Below are 26,408 nucleotides of genomic sequence, written 5' to 3' on the forward strand. Positions count from 1 at the left end.
CGCCTGGGTGGCTCAGTCGTTAAGCGTCTGCCTTCGGCTCAGGTCATGATCCCAGGGTCCTGGGATCGAGTCCCACATCGGGCTCCCTGCTCAGCGGGAAGCCTGCTTCTCTTTCTCCCACTCCCCCTGCTTGTGTTCCCTCCCTTGCTGTCTCTCTCTGTCAAAAAAATAAATAAATAAAATCTTAAAAAAAAAAAAAAGAATACTTAAAATAGAAATTCTTTTAAGAAAACATTTCAAGGGAATGTTTTTTTCTAGTGAAACTTATCTTTATTTCCTTAGCTAGTAGAAAGCTGGAAGGGACCCTTCTATTTATTTTTGGTAATTTTGTCAGCTGTGGTATTTGGTGATTGTCAGGTTGTGTGAAATATGTGAATCGAGACTGAGCAGGAGCTCTGAGAGCCACCGTTCACCTGAAGCCTCATGTCTTAGAAGCAGCCTCCCAGCTGCCCAGTCAGTAGCCTTGTCTTAAGCCACCACTCACAGCCCAGACTCACTTCCAGATGCTCACGGGTGATCCGGAAGTGTTTTAGAACACGTTGTCCTATGTTCAATCTGAAAAAGCCCCACGCCCGCCCCCCTGCCTGCCTGCAGGCTTTAAGTGTTAAGAATCTTTCTGGGGGGGCGCCTGGGTGGCTCAGTTGTTAAGCGTCTGCCTTCGGCTCAGGTCATGATCCCAGGGTCCTGGGATCGAGCCCCGCATCGGGCTCTCTGCTCTGCGGGAAGCCTGCTTCTCCCTCTTCCATTCCCCCCTGCTTGTGTTCCCTCTCTCACTGTCTCTCTCTCTCTGTCAAAATAAATAAATAAAATCTTTAAAAAAAAAAAAAAAAAAGAATCTTTCTGGGAAGGGATCCCGAAGACAACCCTGATTTTTCTCATCTGCAGGCTCCCTGCTTCTTCAAGGCGGCCTACAGCCGTCTTCCCTCCTTGTCAGGAAAGATGAATCAGTGGAAGTCGTCCGGTTGGTCTGTTCTCACAAAGATGTCATTACTTTGTAAAATATCCTCTGCCACATTTGGTATAAATCATTGAAGCTACAGTATTTTCTGATGAGATGTGATGGCCCTGATTTTCCTGCTTTGTTCCAGTTCTTGTTAATTTGTAACAATGGTCCTGGTCCGTGTGCTCTTCCTGATCCCAGTGGAGCCAGTCAGCCTATCACCCCACGTGTCCAGAGTTCTAGAACCGGATATAACCAGAGTTAGCTGCCTAAGCCACCGAAGCTGCTGGCCCGTAGTAAATGTTCTCTCGAGGATGTGGTCCGGGTGCATGACCCTGTGGCTCCTCCAGGTTCCCCAGCGGGGGCTCCAGGCCCTGTCTTTGCTCACCGGCATGTGCGTTGCCTTACTCATAGAAGGGGCTCACTTAGTTGCTTTGCTCTAAAACGTTGCTTTCCTCCTCCCCCCAATATCGAATACATTCTGTAGTTGGAGGTGTGTCCCTTCAGTGGGAGAGCCAGGCTGATGTGTGTGCAGCAGGGCTGGCTGGGAACACTGACACTGGGATTGCTGTTCTGCGGAGAGGCCTTCCTTTGCCAGGTGCGGGTCCCAGTAAGCTGCGGCTTGCAGTGCCCTGTTGTTTCAGCCTTGTTTTCCCAACTGCTGCTTCTCTGTCCTCTGAAGGACACAGAAACAGAGGATGGATGATCCAGCTGAGTTTGCTAGGCTATGGCAGGAGATGTGTGTTTTGACAGAGAGGGTCGTTTGACCCCAGTGGGTGTGGACACCTTAGCTGCTCTCACTGTCACTGTCCACGAACAGGTGTCCCAGCCGCCGTGCTCCTTCTGGATCAGGGCCTTGCGACTCCTGCTTCTTCTGCAGCCGCCACCCTGGTCAAAGGAAATGGGAGCTCTGCACAGAGCTGTCCCGCCCACGGCTTGTTTCCAGTTGCATCAGGGCTCCCGGCAGAACCTGGAACATAGTCTGCCTTACAGTTGTTGCAAGAGTGGCCGTGGCCTTGTCCCGACTTCTGTACGGGGGAGGCACGGCTCGTAATAGAGAGACCTCTCCCGGGTGTGAGAAGGCTCTTCAGGAGCTGGGGTGTGCCCGGTGGCCCCGGCGGATGTCTGCCCCATAGCGTGCTGATAAAGCCAGCGCCAGGGCCCGGAGACTCGACTACTCACAGCGCGCGGTTGCCTGTCAGCGCCATCAGCCTTGACCTGAGCCCGTGGCCCTCTCCTTTAACTTCGATTTGTAAAAATAAATAAATAAATGAATGAATGACTTGTTTGCATCATTTCTCCTACAAATGATTTTACTTCCTCATTAATCAAGAACTGTGTATTTCTGAAGGCCTCTCTGTGATGAGGGCGGGGGGTACACAACAGGACTGAGTGCGTGGGCTTCATGGTCACACTGCCTGGCTTCGAATCCTGCCTCTAGTACCTGCTAACTCACTGACCTTCGACAAGTTACCCTCCTGGCTTCAGCTTCCTCACCTGCCCTGTTCTTGTTGCCTATATCCTACATTTTGAAGATGAATGTATGTATAGTGCTGTGATTTGCATCTCTCATTTAGGCACAGTCGATCAGCTTTAGCTATGTCTCTCATTTTTGTGGGGGATTCAGTAAAAGATGGCAATTAAGATCTTGCCCTCATCGGGGAGGGTATTATCATGTCAAATACGAGCTAAAAGTCAATAGACCTGGATCAAATAAAGAAAAGGGTTATAGGGAGCTTCCTCCGAGAGGTGCTCTGATCACTCTGCACAGAACACCCCCAGCCACTCCACCCCAAGCCTGCTCCTGCCACTCCCCACCAACTGAAATCATGGCATAGTTTTTCTTTTTGGCTTGCTTTTTATCCGTGGTCTCGCCCTCGCATGAGAGATCCCTGAGCATGGCCTTCTTGTTCACATTGTAGCTGCTTGATCGCTGGCTCCTAGGATAGTGCCTGGCGTCAGGGATGTCCTCAGGGCGTATTTTTGCATGAACAAAAATGGACTTGGATGTCCACATCCAGCACTTCTTCTCAGGGAGCAGCACAGAGAAGGAAGGGTGATCTGTTGCATACATATGTAGTGCATTTGATTTAGGGGAGGAGAGGTTGTGTGTTTGCACAGGGAAGCTGGCTGTCTCTCGTACTCTTGGCTCTGAATGGATTGATCATGGAGGAGGAAGGAGTTGTCTTTGAGGAGGAATAACATAAGGAGAGATGGAAAACGAAGACTCCTGAGGGACTTAAGCTGTGGAGGGTCATCCGTGAGAAGTTTTGTAAAATCAAGATCATCTTTTTGCTCCTGATTTAGTTCTTTCTCAGTTTTGTGGAAATGTGAGGTGGGGGAGGGGGACAGTTCAGCTCTACTTCTGGATTCAAGATAGATTTTGTTAAAATTATGGAAAGTTTTAATCATAGAGAAAAATGGAAAGAAGAATGTAACATGCCTGCGGCCTCCTCACTGGGCTTCCAGACGTATCAAGTCCTGGTTGGTCTTGTTTTTATCTCTGTGCTCCTCCCCCAGATATTTTGAAGCAAATCCTAGCCACCACAGCATGTCATTTAGGATGGCTTTTCACAAGTACGGTGGTATTTAAAGAACGAATGACTTTGTTTTGGGAAAGGGAGGATGTGCAAAGGGGCTCGTCCCCAGGCTGGCATCTGCACTCCACCTTGGATGTTCCTGCTCCTGAGCGGAGGCGAAGGGCGTCCGACTCCTTAGCATGCTGTGCACGAGAGCCAATGAATGGGCGGTAATGGCTTCCAAGCGTTGTCTCGCGATGTGACTTGACTACTTGAAAGCTGGTTAAATAGATTATGTGCTTCACAAAAAGATGACTCTTGCATATAATCTGTGGTGTGGAGTGAGCAGATTTTCAAAGCAAGATACAAAGAGATAGAAAGGTCAGAGCTTCATGATTTGTGCATTTGTAGCTTTGTTCCCCTGTGATTATAGTGTTGCCCACATATCTGACAAAAGCTGTGAAAATTAAAGCTTAAATCCTATTATAGAAATGAAAAGTTTCAGAGTAATTAAATTAAAATAAACACTGGGACACCAAGGTTTAGGATTTATGCCCACAAAAACGTTTTACGTTAATGTTATAGCAATTGGGGAAAAAAGGAATCAACCTGAGATAGCATTAACTTTCAAATTAGTCAAGAGCATTGGACATACTTGCAAGATGCCTCTGAGTTAAGCCGAGAGAGCTTCTGGAACACACGCTCTCACCCACATGGGCTCCTTTCCACCGTGGCTCTGAACCGGAGACCTTTGGGAGAACTCATGCCAGTTAACGCTGTATCATCTTTGTCTTTCAGGAACTGACCTTTCCATATTCCCATACTGAAAGTGACCAAACCAACCCGAAGACTTTCTTTAGAGCTTATTATATACTTACCATTGTGTCTTAAATTTTTTGGGTTTTGCAAGGTAGGATAAGATTTAAAGAGTAAAGATGTGAAGACTTAGTGGCATGATAATCCCTTTATAGTCTTGGCAGGAGTTTAATACTCTTGGTGGATTACGTTGTTTTAAGCTCGCTATTCATTGGCACCCCTTTGTTTGTTTTTCATTTTTGGGTTTGTTTTTTTCCCCTGATGGTTGGAATCTAGCAGTGAGTAGGAATGGGAAGTGTGCCATCCCCTCGTTTTCTGGCCATTCCCATGGCTTTTTCTTTCAGTGTAGCAAACAGGCTCCTTTTAGACCGTGTTCGTCAGCCTCAGAAAACTTACTTGTGTTCCATTTTTGAACAATACAGAGCTTCTTCAAAATGTAGGCCTAGAGAGCTTAAATTATTTTCCTCATGCTTATTTTCAAGGTGAATGATTCTTCCAGTTATCAAGCAGAGTGATACTCTCCTTTTTAATGTTAGAAACATTAATTACAGCAGCCCTTTGAAATCTGAGGGCAAAGGCTCAGAGACCAATGGGGCTAGCTATTAGGAAATATTGAAGTCAGATTTCCTGACTATTTTTGTTGTGATTAATCCCAGATATAAAATTTTTATTTCTTAAAATCACTCTATCAATCAACTTCTTCTGCTTTAAATTGTAGAAAGAACAGCTACATGTTTAATACAGATTTATAATAAAATATACCTTCTTAATGCTTTGATCCATAAACAAATCAAAATAAAATCTCTTGAGCTTCTCCACTGTGAAAAATGGAGAGCTATTTCTCTTGATTGAGGGGATCTTAAACCTAGAGCTACTCTGCAGTAGTTTTGTTAACTTGAGGGATATTGTACAGAAAGGAAAATTGGGGTTGGGGCCGTCATGTGACACAGTCATGTAACGTTCCACATGTATAGTATTCTGGGATACTTTAATTAGTTAGTCGTGCTGATGACTTCTATGGAATGTTACTAGCTTTGAACCCCAAAGACCAGTTCTTGAAATAATGGTGGAATGTGAAATCATTTTCTCCTCTTCTATTTTTGAGACAATTTTAATCTTTATCTGTAAAGTACTGTACCTTTTTCATACCTCATTCTGTATATCACTCTATATCATTCATTATGAGTGTTTGAAAAGACTATCTGTTAAAACAGTGCAGCCTTTTTAGAAAGGGCTTATTGAATCTAGGAGGGTGAACTCAATTTCATTTTCTTAATTATATCCATTTCCATTCCATTATAATTTGTTGAGCACCTACCATGTGCTCAGGACTGTTGGTTAGCAAGTTTGATTCCTCTGAGAGGCTTCAGAGCCATCAGCTTAAAAACGTATAATTGGAAAAAGTAATTCTCTTAATTTACAGGTAAGGGCCCAGGAGTTAAGCAACAAGTCCTACTAATTTGTAAGCAAAATCCCAGGCAGGGAGCTGTCCACCACTGTGGTGCTGATTAAGGAGTTGCCTTGTTAGAAATCCATCGCCCACTCTGTTCTGAAACTATTTCACATCCACTGTATGAATAATACATTCTGAATACAGAACTCACTTCAAATGCCATATGGAACAAGATAAGATACAAATATATGAATAAACAAACATATAAATAAATGTAAAACTATGCAAAAATAAATAAGCAAAATTGCAGTGTTGTGCTCATGGAGTTGTCATACTTTTCTTTTTTGTGTGTGTGTGTTGGGACTCATATCTGTGATCAAACGGGTAGTTCCTCAGCTTGTATTTGGTCTGACCTTTATCATAGTCTGTTGATCCCTGGTTCTGTACCCACCTCTGGGTGGGCTCCTATCCCTGTTGCTTGATGTTGGGAGCAAGAAGAGCAACTTAGAAGAGGCTGCCTCTATTGTCCTGTATCTGTTCATGCTCACACAGGGCATCAGGACGGCAAGTCTTTGAGTCTCCCCAGTTCATGATTCCTTCCAAGCTATATGAGATTAGTTCTGTACCCGCATGATAGGTTACCTACAGTAACTTGCTTGGGACAGTTGGGGGGAGCCCCAGGTCAGTCTGTCATCTCCCAGGTTCTCCTTGAAGACCCCATTCTTTTTCTGTTGCATAAACCCATCCCTGAGTGCACAGACCGTCCCTCAAGATGGAGTGGATTGGACTATAGGGTTTTGACACTGTTTTTAACATATACATTTCATTGTCAGGGCAAACAGGAGTTTGTGGGCTTTTTGTTGTTGTTGCTGTTTGTGGGTTTGTTTTTTTTTTTTGATCTTAGCTGGTCAACTCAGTCTTGGAATCCAATTTATTTACAAAGAATCTACCACCAAGAGAAAACATTTATGAAAATTTTAATCAGTACAAAGTTCAGAAGCTCCACTTAGGTGCAACAAATGTGGCTCTGATGCTAAGCAACTCTCGTCTTTTCCATAAAGTGAATAAGATACAAGTTTGACAGAGGATAGTGGTCCTTGAAATGAAGTACATTTTTATGTAAGGAAGGCTAGAATGATCTAGAGAGTTTTTAGGAATATATAGAGTGACAGGTGGCAGAAAGTGATCTGAACAAATGTGCGTAGTAACAGAACACTGTGTGTGTGCTGGAGTACATTGACCAAGACCTATGTTCTTGGCTACCTTCACTCTCCTGGTTAAAATAATGCACACCACACCCCAGCTCTGTATATTGTCTCTTTGTTTTCTCATCCTCTACGTGGTAAGATTCTGCCTAAGGACTGGCAGACCTGTAGAATTCCTTCTGAACTTACCAAGCCACCTCCTTAATGCACTTCCATCTACCTACAGACTAGATTCCTGGCCTGACTGGCACTTCCACATAATCTTCCCCAGGATTTTACTTGACTCTAATTTTTTCATCTAGTTTTTTCATCTACTTGTAAATGGGACTCATCTGTGATTTTTCTCCGCTGGTTGTTCGTTCATTTCTTTCTTCTGAAAAATTATTTATTACTACAATACAAATGAATGTTTAACTCCTATTATTAAACTTCTCAAAACCGAGGGATACAAAATAATCTGCTGTCCCATTCCTTCCTCCAAAAAGATGACACACTAGGTCCAGTGGCTTCATCCAGAAGATATCTTTGATCAGCTTCTTTTCCCATTGCTATACAATCTATGTGCTACCACGTTCTCCTTCCAATTTCCAAGATTCTTTTTTTTTTAAAAGATTTTATTTACTTGAGTGAGACAGAGAAAGAGAGAGAGACAACATGAGCAGGAGGGGCAGAGGGAGTGGTAGAGAATCTCAAGCAGACTCCATGAGCGTGGAGCCTGCCATGGGGCTCGATCTCATGACCCTGAGATCATGACCTGAGCAGAAACCAAGAGTCAGACGCTCAACCGACTGTGCCACCCAGGCACCCCACGGATTCTTTTAATGTCATCCTGTCAATTAAAATTCCATGACATTGGGTACCTCAAAGCCGACATGCAGATTATCTTATTTCTGATCATTTCAGCACTCAGCCAAGTGGCACTGAGGAGCCTTTGACCAAAATATTTATGAAGGTGTTACCAGATGATAGGAATAGAAATATGGTGCAGGGCAGTTGGATTTACTTAATTTCACAGACAAGGAGGAAAAATGGAAAAGGAAATGAGAAAGGAAATCAAAAAAGGAAAAATGACATACGTAGGGTTGCTCAATTTGAATTGATTCTCCTGGTACTACCAATGATTATGACATGTTACATTAAAATAATACTTGGAGAAATGTAATCTGCATTTGACATGTGAAGATTCCTGAACTACATGTGGGTACATGCATGTATCATTTATCCGAAGGAGCTCTGGCTTTGGGATCAGGCACCTAATTCTGGCTTGGCTGCTTAGTGGTGCAATCCCTGCATGTCCTTTCTCTGTGGCTCCTGGTACCCCCATCTGTCAGTCTGGACATAAGTAGATGGCTCCTGTGATCCCTTCCATTGCTGACTCCCATTTTTCTGTTGTTTGAAGACTTGAGGGAGAAAATCATTTGAACAAATTGAATCATGTGGGTACAGAGTTCTTAGATAGTTGAAAAATAAGATGAGTGTCTATAACAAATGAGTAACAAGCATCCCCCATTTATATAGCTCCTACTGTTTAATTCTCATTAAAAGTGTTAATCTGGATCTCAGTTCTGTGTAACAGGCTCAAGGTTATTAAATGCACTTTATGGATCATTTGTTTAATGTGACCAAACTAAAAATTAAGCAGCACATTACTCAGTGTTCATAATACGAATGTTTTAAATGGACAAATTCATTCTCGTATTTGCATCTTGCTTTAATGTAGAGCCATAATGGGGTTATAGACGGATATTCTACTTGGACATTTATAAGCTGATGATGCCTGTTGAATACCTTTTATAAAGATTAATATTTTTTACTTTGTGCCCATTACCAGAGCATTAATCATCATGGCTTCAGCCCGCACAGCTGAGGATGAACAGATGTCGAATTATTGCTGTCTGTAATCATAGTGGATCTCACTGGGAGAGGGGGTTGTGGAGGGTGGCTGGGACCTCCGATCCCCACAGCTGATTTGTGTGGAGTCATTGTCCGCTGGGCTGCCTGCATTTCCCTCGTCCGGCAGGGAAAATCAGAACTGTGCTAGCTAGTTCTGCTTCCCTGTGGGTTCTGTCTCTGCTTCGACTCCAGCTATCCGGCGCTCCCAAGCCCTGTGGTCCCATCCATGTGAAAAGAGATCTGATAGGAGAGATCTGCGGTGGCCTTCATTCTCCTTTCAGTGTTGCACACCAGTTCATTAAAATGAGAAATCACACAGGAGGTCTTTAACATCTGCTTCCTGGCATACTCTGAGACCAGGCTGTCCAACAAAATACAGTGTGAGGCACAAATGCAATTTATAATTTTCTAGAGGCTGCATTAAAAACAAAGTACAATGTAATTGCTGAAATTAATTTTAATGATTTATCTAAAATACCATCTCAACATGACTTCAATCTAAATATTACTAATGACCTGGTTTCCATTCGTTTATTTCCAAACTGAGTCTCTGAAATCCGGTGTGTTTTTGACATCAATAGTGCATCTCAATTTGGATGCTAAATTTTCATCACAGATACTTAATCTGTGTTTTGAACATTTCATAAAATTTTCCCCTGAAAAGTAAATTCCTATACTCAAGTTGTTCCAATCTTCCATGCTAATGTTGCCAATAAGCAAGTATCATTTTTTTAGGTTTACGTTTTAATTACTTAAAAATTAACTAAATTTGAGTTCTATTCCTCTGTGGCACCAGCTGTATTTCAAGTGCGCACTGGCTACCCTGTTAGATAGTGCAGCTCTGAGGCATTTGTCTTTGTGTACTTTTTGTTGAAAAGGCTGACTTTGTATAATGATATTTTTTCTGTTATTGTTATTGGCAGCTCCCATTTATCGAACGCTCCTATTTGCCAAATGCACACATTATATCATGTGATTCTCACAGCGAACCTCAGAGATAAACACAGCCCCATTTTGCATATAAAAAAATTAAGGCTTAGAGAGTAGAGGTAACTTGCCCAAGATCCAAAGCAAAGAGTAAGCAGGGTGGATTTTATAATTTCCTAATGTGTGTGGGTAAGCTGAACCTTAATCAGAGTAAAGCCTTTCCCAAAATTGAAGAGTGATCCAGGTTCCGAGGCTTCCAGTCAAATATTTATTGTAGCTGTTTTCCAAATGGTTATGTGTGGGTAGTTGGTTAAAATATGTTTCCTGTTAAAATGTAAAGGTTTGTTTATTTTGGGGGGGGGGGTTGTCAGTTTCCCAGGGCATCTGCCTTGAACCTAAATTGGACTATTGGCATCAATCATGGTAGAGAAATGGCACTCTGTTCATGGGGAAGGGTATGCAGGACACCGAGTTGGGACATTCAGAATATGAAAGGAGATTCTTCTTTCTCAGCTGTCAGAGACTGCCTCTGATGCTTTAAAATTCTTCATTGCAGGCATGAATGGGTGTTTGCTCAGTGTGCATGTAGTGTGTATGTGTGGTGTGTGTGTGTAGTGAGTGCTGGGAGTGTGGTGTGTATGGGTGTGGTGTGAGTGAGGCTTATGTGTGGTGTGTATGTGCTGTGTGTGTGAGTGTGTGGGGGGTACTTTGCTCTGTGCTCTACAGTTTTTGTTTTGACCCGTTGGTAAAATTTGAGAGACTTGTATGTCACTTGGAACTTGTGCCCACCACTTCTTGAAGAAGCTGGAAATCACTGAAATGTGGAGTAAGAGACACCCTTTGAGAGATGAGGTTGGGGACCCTGGGTCCCTTGGGCCTGGCGGGGGCAGCTGAGGAGCTGAGACAGCACTGGCAGGCACACCGGCTTCTTGCCACACACCTGTCACTCGATCCGGTGCACCTGGAACGGCAGATGACCCATACCAGCTCTCCCACATGTGTCCGCACATGCACACGTGTACCTGCACACTCCCGTCTGGGCTGGCTCGGAGGCCGTCCCGTGAAACTGGGTCACCAGAAATGGGAGAGATCTTGTTATGATGCCTCTTCCCTCTGATGTCTTCCAAGGACAGGGCAGGGCGGCTCTGACCACAGGTCCCTCCTTCTCACCAAACAGGAGGCGAGCGAGGTGGTTTACAGACCAAGAACAAGGGACACGTGTGACAGCTTCCTGCTAAGAGGAGCACACACACACACACAATCAGGTCTTAGTGTACGTGGGGCGCTACTCCCCTTGGGTGAGAACAAGCCCTCTTCTCTCATGGAGATTGGATCCCTGCAGGGATTGTAGAACCAGTGGTCATTTGCGGTGGTCCATGCACCGGGTGTCTGGGGCCATCCTGTACCCCGGTCTGTCCTTGGACCATCCTTCTGGCAGCATGGGCTCCTCTCCTCCTTCCAGTGAACGGTGCTGCTCCCCTTCCCCATTTTACTGTGACCAGCTTCGGGTGGGGAGAATGACGAAGGAAAGATGAGCTATATTCTCCTGTGGCTACTAGAAACATCCAGCTTGTGGTTATGGGTCCATCAGGAGGATGATTTTTATGTTCTCGGGTGGCTAAGAGAATGAAATGTCTTTCTCGGTGACAGAATGGCAGTGACGTTTCCGAAAAGTGTTGTCATTTCTCATCAAGAGAAGCTGGATAACAAACAGGTGCAGCTAACACGCAGACCCCTGGCTTGGGGAGAAGGTGGGCGATCCGCCCGGGTAGCGGGAGGTGGCTGACAGCGTGTCCTGCCGAAGATGAACAGGGCAGCCGTGACTTCCTCACCCTGGAGTAATTCTGACAAATGACACTAACACACTCAATTACCTCTGAGAACGGGGCAGTCAGCAACTGCTTGCCCAGCATGACAGATAAATGGGGTGGGAAGAGATGGATTTCGGCTAGGGCACCTGGGTCCCCGTGCCTGGAGGGACATTTCTGCCGTCTCTGAGTCCAGGACTGTGTTCCTCTGATTTTCTGAGACTGTTCACGGACACACTCCTCCTCCCACCCTGGGCTGGCCTTCTACTTCTGTTGGGTTCCTCCTACGCTTGTTTTGTCCAGCTGACATCATTTGTTTTCCTTTATCGTGTTGTGGGGTCCAGGGCTTTATGGCTCCAACTTCTCCCTCTGAGCTGTCCTGGACATATGACTTCCCTCCACGATGGTGGCCGTGGGAAGGATGAACCAGTGGACGGGGCGACCAGCGTCTCGGCCCCCTGGTGAGGGTGGTCAAGCTGGGTGGTGTGTTTTAGACAGAAGGGAAGGAAGACCATCATCCTGGAGATGTCCCGCCAGGGTCCGTGGGGATGGACGCAAGTAGAGTTGGACCCGGACAGGTTTGCCAGAAGACCTTCCCAGCCTATCGGGTTCGAGGAGGTTGGTATGTAGTCTTTACACTGGATGTGGCCGTGTGGTTCAGGTCAGCACGTCAAGACCTACTGGGGGCAGATGTCATTTGTGAGTGTTGAGATTCTGTAGGAAAGACACTAGGCTTGGGGTGCTTCTGGGATTCATGTGTCCAGTGGGTCAGCATTTGGAACTGAATCATTTCCAGGCTGCCTTTGCTGACATGGGTAATTTTCTTGGGGCATTTCCCTTGGACTGGTTTGGTCTCGGGCTGCTCTCTGACACCTCTGCATGTTCCTACCCGGACCGCAGGCCTTGACTCTTTGGAGCGCTTCCCTTGTGCGTTTACGGGGCTGTTGGCTGAGAAGGTAAGGGAATCACGTGAGGGCCCCTGACATCCGTGAACACAAACATGGAGGGTCCTTCATGGTCCCCACAGGATAGCATCTCTCCACGTGCTATGTGTCTTGCTCCCTGGCCTCCGGTGATTCCCAACATTACAGCCGGGAGGGTGGGCCTGGCCTCTGTCTTGAAGATGCATAGCATGTCAGCACCTCACGCATTAAGTACTGACGACTCATTGTCAACAAGTGAAATCATATAATCACTGGACCAAACTCTTTCTGGAAAAACGGAGCTGCTGTTAGTCCTTTTCAGGGGATCAATCAAAATGGGATTTGAAAAAGTCTTAGCATGAGCTTCCTACATGCAGTTCCCTGGAAGTAGGTGGAACAGAAGGGTTTGTGCTATTTCTTCGTCCTTGTGGCTCCCGCCTGCACTCTTGGGCATCTATTACCGTGTGGTCCTTGGGGAAGTCTTCTAAGTGGGTCTCAGCATACTTGCAAGAACCATTTCAATGTTGCCTGCTCCATTTTTTTTTTTTTTTTAAATTCAGAAAACAGCGCAAAACATGTTTTTATGTGTCATTAACGTAAGCCCTAAAATGTACAATCCTAAAAACAAGCTAAGGCTCTCTCATGTTCCAGAGCTCTGCTGTCTTCTCTCTCGTGCTCCACACTTTAAAGGGAACAGTGGTGGCTGGGCTGGTGTCACAAGCAGAGCGAGGGTGGTAAGAAGATACTGGAGTTAAATGGGATTTCCCAACTGGAAGAGACAATTAATAATTACATTTTTTTTTACTCTCCTTTGTGTTTGTTGCCTTATTGTTCTTTAATTTTCTGAACATCCTTTTCTCTGATCCTATCTAAAAGACAAATGAAAACCTGGACGTTCTTTGGTCCTTATGTCCCCCCTCTTCTCCCCCACCCCCTCTTCTGTGCATGTGCCTCTTTTTTTTTTTTTAATTTTTATTTTATTATGTTATGTTAGTTACCATACAGTACATCATTAGTTTTTGATGTAGTGTTCCATGATTCATTGTTTGCGTATATCACCCAGTGCTCCCTGCAGTACGTGCCCTCCTTAATGCCCATCATCGGACTAACCCATCCCCCCACCCCCCTCTCCTCTAAAACCCTCAGTTTGTTTCTCAGAATACATAGTCTCCCATGGTTCATCTCTCCCTCCAATTTACCCCCCTTCATTTCTCCCTTCCTTCTCCTAATGTCCTCCATGTTATTCCTTATGTTCCACAAATAAGTGAAACCATATGATCATTGACTTTGTTTGCTTGACCTATTTCACTTAGCATAATTTCCTCCAGTCCCATCCATGTTGATGTAAAAGTTGGGTGTTCATCCTTCTGATGGCTGAGTAATATTCCATTGTATATATGGACCGCATCTTTTTTATCCATTCGTCTGTTGAAGGGCATCTCGGCTCTTTCCACAGTTTGGCTATTGTGGACATTGCTGCTATGAAAATTGGGGTGCATAGGGCCCTTCTTTTTACCACATCTGTATCTTTGGGGTACATACCCAGTAGTGCAATTGCTGGGTCATAGGGTAGTTCTATTTTTAATTTTTTGAGAAACCTCCACACTGTTTTCCAAAGTGGCTGTATGAACTTGCATTCCCACCAACAGTGTAAGAGGGTTCTCCTTTCCCCACAACCTCTCCAACATTTGTTGTTTCTTGCCTTGTCAGTTTTTGCCATTCTAACTGGTGTAAGGTGGTATCTCAATGTGGTTTTGATTTGAATTTCCCTGATGGCTAATGATGATGAAACATCTTTTCATGTGTCTGTAGCCATTTGTATGTCTTCTTTGGGGAAGTGTCTGTTCATGTGCCTCCTAAATGTGCCCTATGCGCCTTCCTGCCTGACTTTGTGTACAGGTTTCCCATTCTTTGGTTTCCTGCCCCATGTGAGAAATTACTGTTCCTCTTGCCAGCACATGAAGGCAGTGCTCCCCTGGAGGAGGCCACCCTGACTCTCATCTCCAGGCTCAGGGCTCGTTCCCCATGGCTCCCCCCCTTCACATGCCCGTGCATTAGCGCAGGGGTCTGGTACGCCAGAGAGAGGCTGTCGCTCCTCTCTTGTATCTGTGTTATGTCATAAGAACAAGTACCTTGTCCTGAGCATCTAATGAGGCCCAGGCCTTCGAACTTAACCATGTAGGAGTATTGTACCCCAAATCTGTGAGTAGCTAGTGCCGTGTGTCCATGTTAGAGATGAGGAATCTGAGACTCAGAGCTAACGTGAGCTGCTCAAGATGTCCCTGCTAGGAAGGGAGGAGACCTGCAACTCCGATAACCTCTTTCCAGAATCTGAGTCCTGAGCTTTCTGCAAACTGTCTCTGCAGGTGTGAGCCTACCAGAAAGTTGTCCCGGAGTGAGCAAAGATCAAGTGGGGAATTTAGTGGGTTATGACTCGGCTGAGCTCAGAAACCTTTATTTATGAGGCATATGGGAGCAGAACGAAACCATGCTTTGGTCCTCCTGGGAAAAAATAAGAGTAGCTGTAATTCAGATAATTTTTGTTGTAACTAATATTTCTTTAAAAGTTGTAAGTCAGTGAATTTATAGTTCAGCACAGGAAACTAGTCAAAGCCCCAGCTGGTGTGTTTGTGTTTATATCTATCTGCACACTAGGGGATGTATATGTCAATGTGTTTATATATGTTTGTGGATTGTTACTGTATATTTACAAGGAGACACACACATAGATGTGTGCATGCCTGCTTCTGTGTAAAGTATTTACAGAGGAGGATAAGTGATTTCCTCATATCAGGCCATCTGACCCCCTCCAGATGTCAGTTTCACATTTGGAAGAAAGTAAATATAACATGCTTGAAAACAATGTAACATGCTAGGAAAACAAGCTTCTAGCAAATAGAGTTGTATCTTGGTGGGTCTCCTGCTGACTGGCAGCCCCATGTCCCCTGCAGACTGCAGAGAGATCCTGCTTCCCATGATGACGGATCAGCTCAAGTACCATCTGGAGAGACAGGAAGACCTGGAGGCCTGTTGCCACCTGCTCAGCAACATCCTGGAGGTTCTGTACAGGAAGGACGTGGTGAGTAATGGCTGTGCTTACTCAGGCTGTCTTCACGCACCCGGCAGCAGGGGTCCCCCTATAATCCCCAAGAGCCCCTGCCTCACTGCACAAAAGCACATTTAACTCGTTTAAAGTTAATTTTTTTTTTTTTAAGATTTTTATTTATTTATTTGACAGAGAGAGAGATAGCGAGAGCAGGAACACAAGCAGGGGGAGTGGGAGAGGGAGAAGCAGGCTTCCCACGGAGCAGGGAGCCCGATGTGGGACTCGATCCCAGGACCCTGGGATCATGACCTGAGTCGAAGGCAGACGCTTAACGACTGAGCCACCCAGGCGCCCTAAAGTTAATTTTTAACTTGTTTAAAGTTAATTTTTAACTTTGTTTAAAGTTAACAAAGGCACAAAGGACTCGTTTAAAAAGAAATGACCTTAATTTTAAGGGTTAGCCTCTCTCTCTCTGTTGAGTGGTACCCTTCAATGGTTCTTATTTATGTATAAAGTGAGATACTAATATTAAAATGTGTATTCTTCTAAGTTAAAAATCTTTAAGTTTTTCCCCTGACTGAATCAAGTGAATGCCTCCCCAAGACAGATTTTGATCCTTAAGGTCAGAAAACGGCTTTGATATTAAAAAGTAGAAATAAACAAATGGAGGCTAATTTATCTATATTCTTTTTGTCAATTCTTACTTTAAAGTAATGCATGCACAGAGTTTTTGGGGTTTTTTTTGTTTTTGTTTTTAAGTTGTTGGTGCTTCTGAGAGTTTTGAGAAGAATGGCTCTCTGCCTCCTTTCCCACCTTCCTCTCCCCACAAGTAATTTCCTTCTGTGCTTTTTTAGCTTTTTCTCTCTTTTTAAATGGTATTTCCTTTTGTATTTGTAAATTGTATGCCTAGTCCACTGACCTTTTTTCTTAATCAGAAGTTGGTGCAAGTGCATATGGAAAATCTGACCCTACGGCTTCCTATCCCCAACACTACCCTCCCCCGCCCAATACACATTTGTGTACCCGTGCACACATCCTCCTGATTCTCGGGGTGTGTCTGGAAAGGCATATAGGTCCTTGTCCATCCATCTGTGCCTCTAGCAGGAGACAGATGGGCCAGCTTTTTAAGGTCAGCAGGGCTTAATCTGTGCTCTCCCCCACATGACCTCTGGACACCTTCCCAGTCAACACATGCACTTACCTGTCCTGCCCACTTCCTTCCTGCACGGGCTCATGCTCTCAGAGCCTTGTTAGTGCCATTGAAGAAAGAGATCAGATGAAATCACTTCATAGCAAGGGTGTCTATAACTTCCGGGGGAGTTGCCTTTGAAAGGTTTTAGAAGCCTTGATCCAACAGCCAGCGACCCCATTCCAGGGCCTTCCCCTTTCTTAAAGGGGAGAAGGTTGGGAGTGAAGAAGCTTGTATGGCCCAGCCTCGTCGTGGAGGTGGTGCCTGCCTGAGCCTTGTATGTGAGCACCTAGGGGACATATCTAAACAACTTCCAAGTTCATGACGAAGAATCAAGAATCCCATCACACACAAAATAACAGAGCAAATTTCTACTGATGGAAAAAAATCTGTGGCACACTATGATAATTTTAGATAGCGTGCTAAAATAAATACAGTGTATTCTACGTGATTGTTGGTGCAAATAATCTGTGGTGTGCTATCTGCCTGCTTCCCATTTACAGATGGACAAGTGTCTCTAGAAAACTAATTGGTGGGCTAATCACGGATTATAAACATTATATTGTTTAAACAGATTTGTTTTATTTTTAAGGTTTGCTTAAATTAAATTACTATGATTATATAACAAATTACCATTAATGGACTATAATTAATAAGATGCCTTGTGTTTTCTTTGTGAAGGCTTTTGCCTTTGACAAGGGCCATTCTTCATCTCGTTAAGGGTTATAATTGATTTACTTTTTACAGGGTAAATGGATTCAGTGACAACCACCAAGGCTTGCATGCTAACGATTGTCTTAGGTGTTGGTTTTCACTGGTGTGTCTTCCTCCAGGGGCCAACTCAGAGGCATGTCCAGATAATCATGGAGAAACTTCTCCGGACAGTCAACCGAACCGTCATTTCCATGGGACGGGATTCCGAACTCATTGTAAGTGCTCAGTGACGTGTGCTTGGGTGTGTAATGGTGGCCAAGACCATCCTTCTCAGGCATGTCACTTACTCTCAGGCCCGAAAATCCACCTGGTCCTTTTCCAGCTGCCTTTTGACGGTAAGCTACTTTCACTGCATTGTAACAAGCCACTGACATGCATTTATATACAGTCTGGTTTATAGAACAGGCTGATTTTTCTATGATTCTAGAAGCAAGTATCCAAGTTGAAGGGTCAGCAAAACAACATTTTGGAGACAGAAACATTTGATTCTAGTTTACTTATAATTTACTTCTAGCAAAGGATATGTATTTTCTTCTAAGTCTTTATTCTCCTGGTGATTTCTTGCTACGTATTTACATTTAAGATGCCATTAATAAAATTTTATGAAGGACCTTAGAGAGTAATTGAGGTGCTCCAACCCAGCTATTTTATTGTCTACTCTGATATATTGTAGATGTTTCTCTTCTACAGATGACTGAGGTATGCAATTGCATCTGTGATTTTTTTTCTCAAGAAAGTTTTAATAATAATTTAGACAGTTTTTCAAGTTTTGTATTATGGGACCCTCCCCTCCCCCAGCCCCCCGCCAGATTTTAGCATTCTCCTTCCCAACCATTATTCTTAAGTTTGGTTTCTTAGGCAAAAGATGCACACATAGATCCCTTTTATTTCCCCTCATTTCTAGTACACGTTATCATTTCACTAAGTTTGGTTGATGGCATTTCAAAAAAAATAATTTTTCAAATCCAGGAACAAAACATCCAGTTAAAGAGTTTTCATTGGCAACCAGACTAGATACATTGGTCTTTCTTGTGTGACCATAGTTCTTTCTGCTTATCCTGGGAGGGGACAAGTAAGGTGACATACATGACTGTCCAGGCAGCAAGCCAAGAACATAGGTAGCATTGGATCTGTTTGGTTTCTCTGTGGCTGGCATGAGTAAAGGATGCGGTTTTGGGTGAAGTCACAGTTGGGTAGCAGAGAAGTGGGACAATTGCTGTCTTAGTATGTTTCCATCCAGTAAAACAGCCTACTTTATGCTTCAGAGTTTCAACATGTGTTATGTTCAGATTTCCCTTTTTAAGGTATGTCTCATTTAGGTTTGGACGATCACATGTATAAATTAGGAAATAAAACATTTCCCTGTGTGTTGGCTTTATTTGCAGTGGACTTTTCCATTATTCTGCAGTAGTAGATTTGTCTACCTTATCCTGTTCTTTTCTCTAATCTTAACACCTTTGTATAGGTGGGTGGAGACGGGGCCCCATGGATTAAGATTGAGGTGACTCCAGGATCACCCCTGTGGGCTGGTGCTCCTGCCTTCCTGGGGCTGTGCCATGGGTGACCTTGGAACACTCTCATGTTGTGGACCTCTGAGGGGCCCTGAGGTGGGATGGGTGATGTGTGGCTTGAAGTTAAACCAAGTTCAACTGGTTGAACTGTTGGAATGGGCTGGATTACAGAGGTGGGGGTGACATGATGGTACTGTGGGGTTGCAGGGAGTGAGTGATGGGCAGATGGGGGTGGTGGCCAGGGTCGGGGCCAGTGAACTGAAGAGATAGTTCTAGGGTTAGGGGCCTGACCCTAGCAGGGTGTTCACTTGGGCCATCCCCTGCTGGCAAGCAGTTAAGCTGGGATGAGGAGGACAAGAAGGAGCTCATAGAAGTTTGGATGGTGCTTGGAATGTGGAGAGATTGTAAGGTGCTTTCAATCAATGGATCTAGCGAAGGTTGAACAGAGCAGGTGGAGTGTGATGTCTTCTCTCAGACCATGTGGTTCCGGATGCCTTTGGGAAAGTTCTCATCTCGGGCATGATGCCCATAATGGTGATCATGATAGCAGCATGTTACTGACACTTAATTTCTGTGCCGGCCACTGTGTAACGAGTGGGAAGGTTCTCAGTTGATTCTCAACTTTACCGTGCTTATGTGACTGCAGAAAATGTCCTACAGAGACATAAGAAATAGTTCTAGGTCTCACAGATGGCATGGAAACTGTGATTTGGCACCCTGGTTTGGTGCCAGAGCTGGTTTCCCTAGTCTTTTCTGTAAGACTGATACTGGTTTTGCTCATCTCCGTAGTGTCCAGGAGGTATCGAAGGGGACTGTGAATTGCTCCTAGGTCTTCATCCTCGGTAGGGAGACAGCTGACCAGCGAAGTAAGCAAGCACCTTTCCTTTTAGCCCCTTTCAGTCATTTCCATGGGCCACACGCTAGAATCCCCTGGAGGTAGAAGGGAGGGTCGGTTGCCCCTTTCCTGAAGGGCTTGAAGGACCCCTCAGGAGTTCCTGAGGAAGAGCCCATGCATGTTCTAAGAATGGGGGATGACAGTGAGAACCCTCGCTCAGTCTTAGCCAGCTGGGGATCTGTTCCTATTGAGCAGTCAGCAAGGGTTCAAGGCCTTGTCTGGGAACAGGGGTGCAGAGCAAACCACTCACGTCCAGGCCCATTCCCCACCATCCTGTCTTTCTCCGACAGGAGTCTTTAGAAGCAGGAAGGGGATTTAGGCCCTAAGCTGACCCTTCCCAATTCCAACATCTTTAATATCTATAAAAAGAGTCCGGAGATTCCTTTTGTGAAACCAACGAGGCCGTCATGGAAAGAATCTCAAAAGACAAAATAGATTCTGAATAAGCTGTAATTACTCAATGAGCAACAACAGCATCAAGATATTTTCATGAAGGACGATTACCTTTTAAAATGAGTTCTTTGGAAGACTCTTTAAGTCATCAAGGAACCGTGAGCCCTTGTGATGTCCACAGAGTGGGAAGACGGAAATGCTGTCCTGCTCTGTGTACTTGACCTTGCTTTTTTGATTGCTCAGATGCATTAGCTTCTTAATGTCATCTGTGAATTTAGATTAGAGGAAGATCTGGGGAGAAAAATATCCCTGACAGGGTGGACAAAAAACTCAGTCAGTGGACCTTTTAGAGTAGAGGAAGAGCAGAGAATGGTTTCCAGACCTGTCATGGGGACGCTGTAATATTCCAGTGTATCACAGAGATTTCAGTCCTTGTGTGTTTGCTACTCGTTTTTGCATAAGTGGAATGTCAGTGGTGTAACTGTAAATCAGCTTAAGGTTTCTAAGTAATCACTGGAAATGGATTTAAAAATTAAAGTGATTAAAGAAGTGTTGAATAATTATGCTTCGTGTAATGATTTATTCCACGATACTGTCAACAATAATACCTGGAATGTGGCCTTGTTTCCATTGGAATGTTATTAGTTGGGAATGCTGTCGTGGGCTGACAGTTTTCCCATCTATTTATGTATGGAACTGAGAAATGAGGGACTTCCCATGTCACTGGAGAATCTGTGACATACAGTGTGAGCCTTTTTTAAAAAAAAATTATTGGAGAGAGAGTGTAGGGGGAGGGGGAGGGGCAGAGGGTTAAGCAGACTCCCTGCTGAGCAGGGAGCCCAGTGTGGGACTCGATCCCAAGACCCTGGGATCATGACCTGAGCCGAAGGCAGACACTTAACCAACTGAGCCACCCAGGTGCCCTGAGCCTTTTCTTTTATCTGTGCCTGTGGTGTTTCCTAAACACTGTACAGTTGATTGTGTATTGTTTGTTGTAGTTCATTTTATACCTTTCAGCATTCTGTGTGAAATGAGCTATTGGAATTCATCTCATGCATAGGATAAAAATGTGCCATAATCCTAAGTATCGTACTTTTTTAACAAATAAAATCGCATTTGGCAAGTACAGAATCGTAGATCTTGTAGATGCCTGAAAGAGGCCCTGACCCAGAAGCCTTGGGGTCACCTTGCTGCAGAATTGAGATGCCATTTTATCTTTATTCCATTGGGGTCTGATACTGTAGGATAATTGAGTGACATGCTTAGTTTTATTTTTTTTAAAGATTTTATTTGTTTATTCATGAGAGACAGAGAGAGAGAGGCAGAGGCAGAGGGAGAAGCAGGCTCCCCGTGGAGCAGGGAGCCCGATGCGGGACTCGATCCCAGGACCCTGGAATCATGACCTGAGCCGAAGGCAGATGCTTAACCGACTGAGCCACCCAGGCATCCCATGCTTAGTTTTATATTGTCCAATTTCAGATTTTATTTTTCTCTTCCTTTTTGGGAGTTTCTGAGGCCCTCAGTGTCAGGCAGTGTTCCTCGTCGTGGTATATGGGTCTAAGCCGTGCTGGGTTAAGTGCTCTTGTTTGTGGACCGGCGCCCTGACCAGCCTTTTGCTGGGTGACTGGTACCCACCCCCCACCTTGCACCTCCCCCCATTCACGTGTGTCTTTGCTGGAATACAGCACTGTACACACCGCTGGGTTGAGAGAAGACCAGAGGAGTCATCCACAGGGCTGTTGCCTCCCCCTGTGATATTAGGTGCTTTTGCTTCTTGCCGGTGATCAGATTTACACACTGTTCATGGGTCCTTTAAAAATGTAATCGAGTGAGAAGAAGGACCTTTAAAGACTTTTCTATGGCCTGGATACCCACCAGAAGCCTGGCAATTGCTAATTCACTTAAATGAAACTGTGGGCCTTTTCTAAGGAAAGAGTCCCTTGCAAAATGCACCCGGAGGCCTTAGGAGTGGGGAAAATGGTGCCTGGATCGTCTCTGTGCTCTTGTGACCAGCACACCTCCTGAGTCACTACACTCCCTGGTGGAAGTTATTCTGTCTCCTGCTCTGAGCACCAACTGGGGGTGACACGGACGGGCCCCGGTTGTGTTTCATCGTGAGATCAGCATCGCTGGTCAGGGAGATGCTGTTAGTGAGAACCCAGTGCTTTCTTTGAGCCTCGGTAACTTATAAGGATCTGGCCTGTTTCTGCACTTGGAAAAGAGTGTCCTAGAACTGGCCTCCCAGTGAAGAGAGCCCTTTTACCAAGACTCCTGACCCAGTATTTTCACCAAGATGTGTTTCGTCCCTATGCATGAACATTCATTTTTGCGATGTTTGTTCTAAAGGAGTTAAGGTATGAATGTCGTTCTTAAAAAATTCTGTTCTTCATCTTCATTTGCAAAAGAAAGTAATACGTTATAAAAGTTCCAAGTGGATGGTACCTCTCTCTTCTATACGAGTGTCATAAAAAGTGTCTCTCATGGTATGTTTGCCAATAAATCTACCTTGAAGACTTGTGGCTTTCAGAAAAGCGTAGCCTGACGTGCGTGCGCGTGGGAGCTGTGATGGCTTTATGTATATTCATTTTTATTTGGTATCGGTACAGCAATTCTTCCTGGCTTTCTCACATTTCTAGTGTTTTCTTGAGGTTGGTCCCTGACTGTGGATTTACCGCAGAGGTAAATCCACATTTCTAGTGTTTTCTCGAGGTTGGTCCCTGACTGTGGATTTACCGCAGAGGAAGGAACACCATGTCACTGCCTGGGTAAAATATTCTATGCAGTCCTTGCATATTCATACTGAACCACAAAGGTATCTTCAGCTAATTATCAAGCTACTTAAAAGGCAGTATGCTGCTCTCACGTGACCTTCTCATCTGCCAAAATGTATGCTGCACATGATCGCATGATTAGTTAACACCAAGCCACAACATGGAACGCTCTCTTCTGAGTCCTATAGCTCTTCCAGTAAATAAATTGGTCACACACTTATCTCAGACCAAATGTGCCAGTGATAGAGCTTTTCTAGATGAAAGGAGATGTGTCAGTATGGAAAGCGGCTGCTGAAATCTTTAGGTGACCCTGCACCAACAAAACTGCCTCGCTTAGTAATCAAGTCAGATTTTACTCGCTGATAAAAGTGCTCCGGAAGGGTCAGTCCTCTGGTGGTGGGCTTCGTAAAGGAGCCGCTCTTCCAGGCGGCGTGGAATGGACACGCTCACGACCTGGTTGGCTCTTCTCCGAAAGGCACAAAGCAGGCACTCTGATTTGATGGTGCGTCATCTGAGTTGTAATCCATGATTGTGTTCCTCACCCTGCCCACGTCCTATGCCCTTTGCGAATTAGGAAGGTTTTTCCACACCTCGATTTCCTCCCCATTTACACTCTGCTGGGGTTGGGGGAGGGCCTGAGATCCAAGGAGCAGATGCAGAGGCCCTGGGACCCCTCCTTGGAGGCCAGTCACAAACCAGTCACTAGGAAAGTACTCACGAGGGAATGCCCTTTGCTGTATCTGCTTTGTCGATGCAGCACCTGTAGGTGGCTCAGTGAGCAGGGACTGGGACCTGGAGGATTTTTCCCCACATGCCCCAGGCTGGCACACTGGGTCTTCCTCCACACCCTGCACACGGGTTACACCCATCTCTTCTTTTCCCTGGTGAGCGTGTGAGGGCAGCAAAGCCTCTGTCTCAGCTTCAGTGGTCCCACCATCCTGGCAGGTGGACTTTGTTAGTGCAGACAGCAGGGAAGGGGGTGGGGACCTCTCTGCTCCCAGGCTTCCAGGCGGACCTCTCCCTTGGGAGAGGGCACGAGTTTTGGGTTGGTCTCTGCTGGAGGGACAGGGTGCTCAGCCCAGCTGGGGTGTCGATCTTTCACTTACCCTCCCTTCCTCCCCCAAAGAAGAAGAAAAGAAGGAGGTGGCCAATCCCCTGGGGCTGGGAGCTGCTTGGTGGATGATTTAGAGAAAAGCTGTCTCCATGGGGCCATTACAAGATTTGGCTTGGAAACACTGATGAGTTCACTTGTCTCCTTGAGGTTCTTTAAAAATTACACGAGTTAGCTAGATCCTGCTGTGAGCTTGTATTGTGCTTAGTGCCCTGTTCTGGTGGCTGAAGCCCCTGCCAGCCTCCGGGGTCTCGTAAGTACCGTCTGAGCTGCATTTCAGCGCTGCCCCCTCCAGCCAGGCCAGATGAGCCGGCGGCCGCCTGACCATCATTTCCTCTCCTGAAGACTGGAGGAACTTCTTTTTAGCCCCAGTATCCTTCCTTTATTATTACTTTCTTAGATTACTTGTATTTCCCCAAATTATCGAGACCATGAAATAAGTTTAAGAGCCACACAAAATATTACCTTTGATTTTTTATTTAAAAATTAATAAAGAACTTAGTGACAAGTATAATAATTTAATCTCTATACGTAATGCCATGTGTACATATACATATGAGGGAACACTGTACTTTTTACCTTGGTTTTGTATCAAAGTTTTTACTTAAATCTTTCTAAGAGAAGAATCGGCATCTGTTCGTGACACATTGCAATTAAATTATGAAATGATTTTGGAAAATTTTTTTTTTCTATTCTGAAGATACTTTTAGTTTTAAATAGGAATTAGTTTATCTTCAGTTTCCTTTTTGACTCTGAAAAAAAAATTCGGTTTTTTTTTGGGGGGGTGTCTAGACTGCTTTCAAACAATGATGTCATTCTGTTTACTAGGATGCCCTCTTGTTGAGACAGATGTATAGCACTAATTAGAAAGCTGCTAACACCCTTATTTCAATTCACCAGGATAGTCGGGATTCTTAAAACACAAGGGGATATAACTTGTTGCAAACATTTTTATAACTTTAGTTAAAAACAGTATAAAATACATGAAACACATTTTTTTTTTTTTTGAATTTTTGTCTACATGAAACAATTGCACTTCCTTCATGGTACAGGATTAACATGTCTGTCCTTTTCCTTGCACAAAAATATTTCTCAATTCTGCTTACTGATAAGGATTTCTATCCTCACGTAGTGCTTCCACAAAAGATGTGTGTTTTTCTTTTAATTAAAGCCTACATCTGCATTATAGCATGAGTAGTCCCCAAAGAATGCTTACAGTATACACTCTTCATTTTTATCAATTCCAGGTCTGATGTCTGATCACTAAGTCCTTGTAGAATTGAAACACTTAGAACTAAAATAGATTTGCTGTTGAGTGAGGAGGAAAACGCACGGCAAAAAATAGCTCTGATGTGAAAAATGCGGGTAGAGATCCTTTTACCAAGGGTAGCCACTTCGCTATTGGCATCGAATCAGTGAGGTGTCCATGTCAGCATGAGATTAGATGTGAAACTTTTGGACAGAAACTTGAAGACTAGGTTTTCTTGTATGTTGACAAACTATTCAAAATTTAAGTTGTACAAAAACAGGCAGAATAAGATTCTCTACTTCCTATCGTGAAAAGCAGAAAATTGACAGACTGAGTCATTTGTAGACGAGGGGCTTTTGGTTTCTATAAAAAGATACTTGGAAAGGTGCAAAAAAATGAGTGGAAAAATAAAGGAACTAAGATTTATATTGCAATGTGTAATCAAAAGAGAACTCTCAGTGTCACTGTTTATTTAAAAAATACCTAAAAACATTTGACTCACAGCTTTCCCCTAGGTATGTTACTGAGTACAACTGACTAATAGGTTAGATGTAGGTGACATTAAGTTTGTTTGTTGGTAGCAGCTAAACTAAACACGCGGTTTCTCTTTGAGATGGTCGGTCTTCCACGGTGGTTACAGAGCAGAATGAATTGTATGAAACGTCTGGCTGCGCTTTTGGCGATGAACAGTGTCTCAAGGACTGATCCACGGAAACACTTTCCAGTGGCAGAGAACACCTGTGATTTATTGGTGACTGTATTATCCATTGTGTATCTCTATGTGTGTTTTCAAATTCTTCCCAGAATTTATCATTTGGCCTTTGGGTACCAAAAGATTAAAAATGAGATCTAAGAAAGCTTAGTGTCCAATAGCTCTGACCCTGTCAACTTCAGTGATTAAAGGCATGTCCTGACTTTGGGCGACTCCTGGCTGCTGGCCATATGGAAAGTGAGCAGTAAACATGTCGCAGGTCTGGAGATGAAGAGAATGCTAAGTTTGAGGTGTCAGTGTGACACTGAGATGTGGTCACTTGGCTTAGCGCTATAGCACATGAAGGCAAATACACATATAGTCACATTTTAGAGAGTATGGTCTCCGACCACT

General features: G+C 44.4%; 1 protein-coding gene across 3 annotated transcripts in view; it reads left to right on the top strand.

The window, feature by feature from the left end:
- Window positions 1-26,408, top strand: part of DOCK1 (dedicator of cytokinesis 1) — a 488,408-nt gene that overhangs the window by 168,253 nt on the left and 293,747 nt on the right. For all 3 annotated transcript variants that reach the window (XM_034986026.1, XM_034986046.1, XM_034986035.1), the window contains exons 26-27: window positions 15,376-15,503; window positions 17,493-17,588. In XM_034986026.1, coding sequence (XP_034841917.1) covers window positions 15,376-15,503; window positions 17,493-17,588 — 224 coding nt within the window. The remainder of the gene's footprint in view (window positions 1-15,375; window positions 15,504-17,492; window positions 17,589-26,408) is intronic.

Source organism: Mirounga leonina, unplaced genomic scaffold, assembly GCF_011800145.1.
Source record: "Mirounga leonina isolate KUSES-001 unplaced genomic scaffold, KU_Mleo_1.0 Mir_114, whole genome shotgun sequence".
Classification (NCBI taxonomy): Eukaryota; Metazoa; Chordata; class Mammalia; order Carnivora; family Phocidae; genus Mirounga; species Mirounga leonina.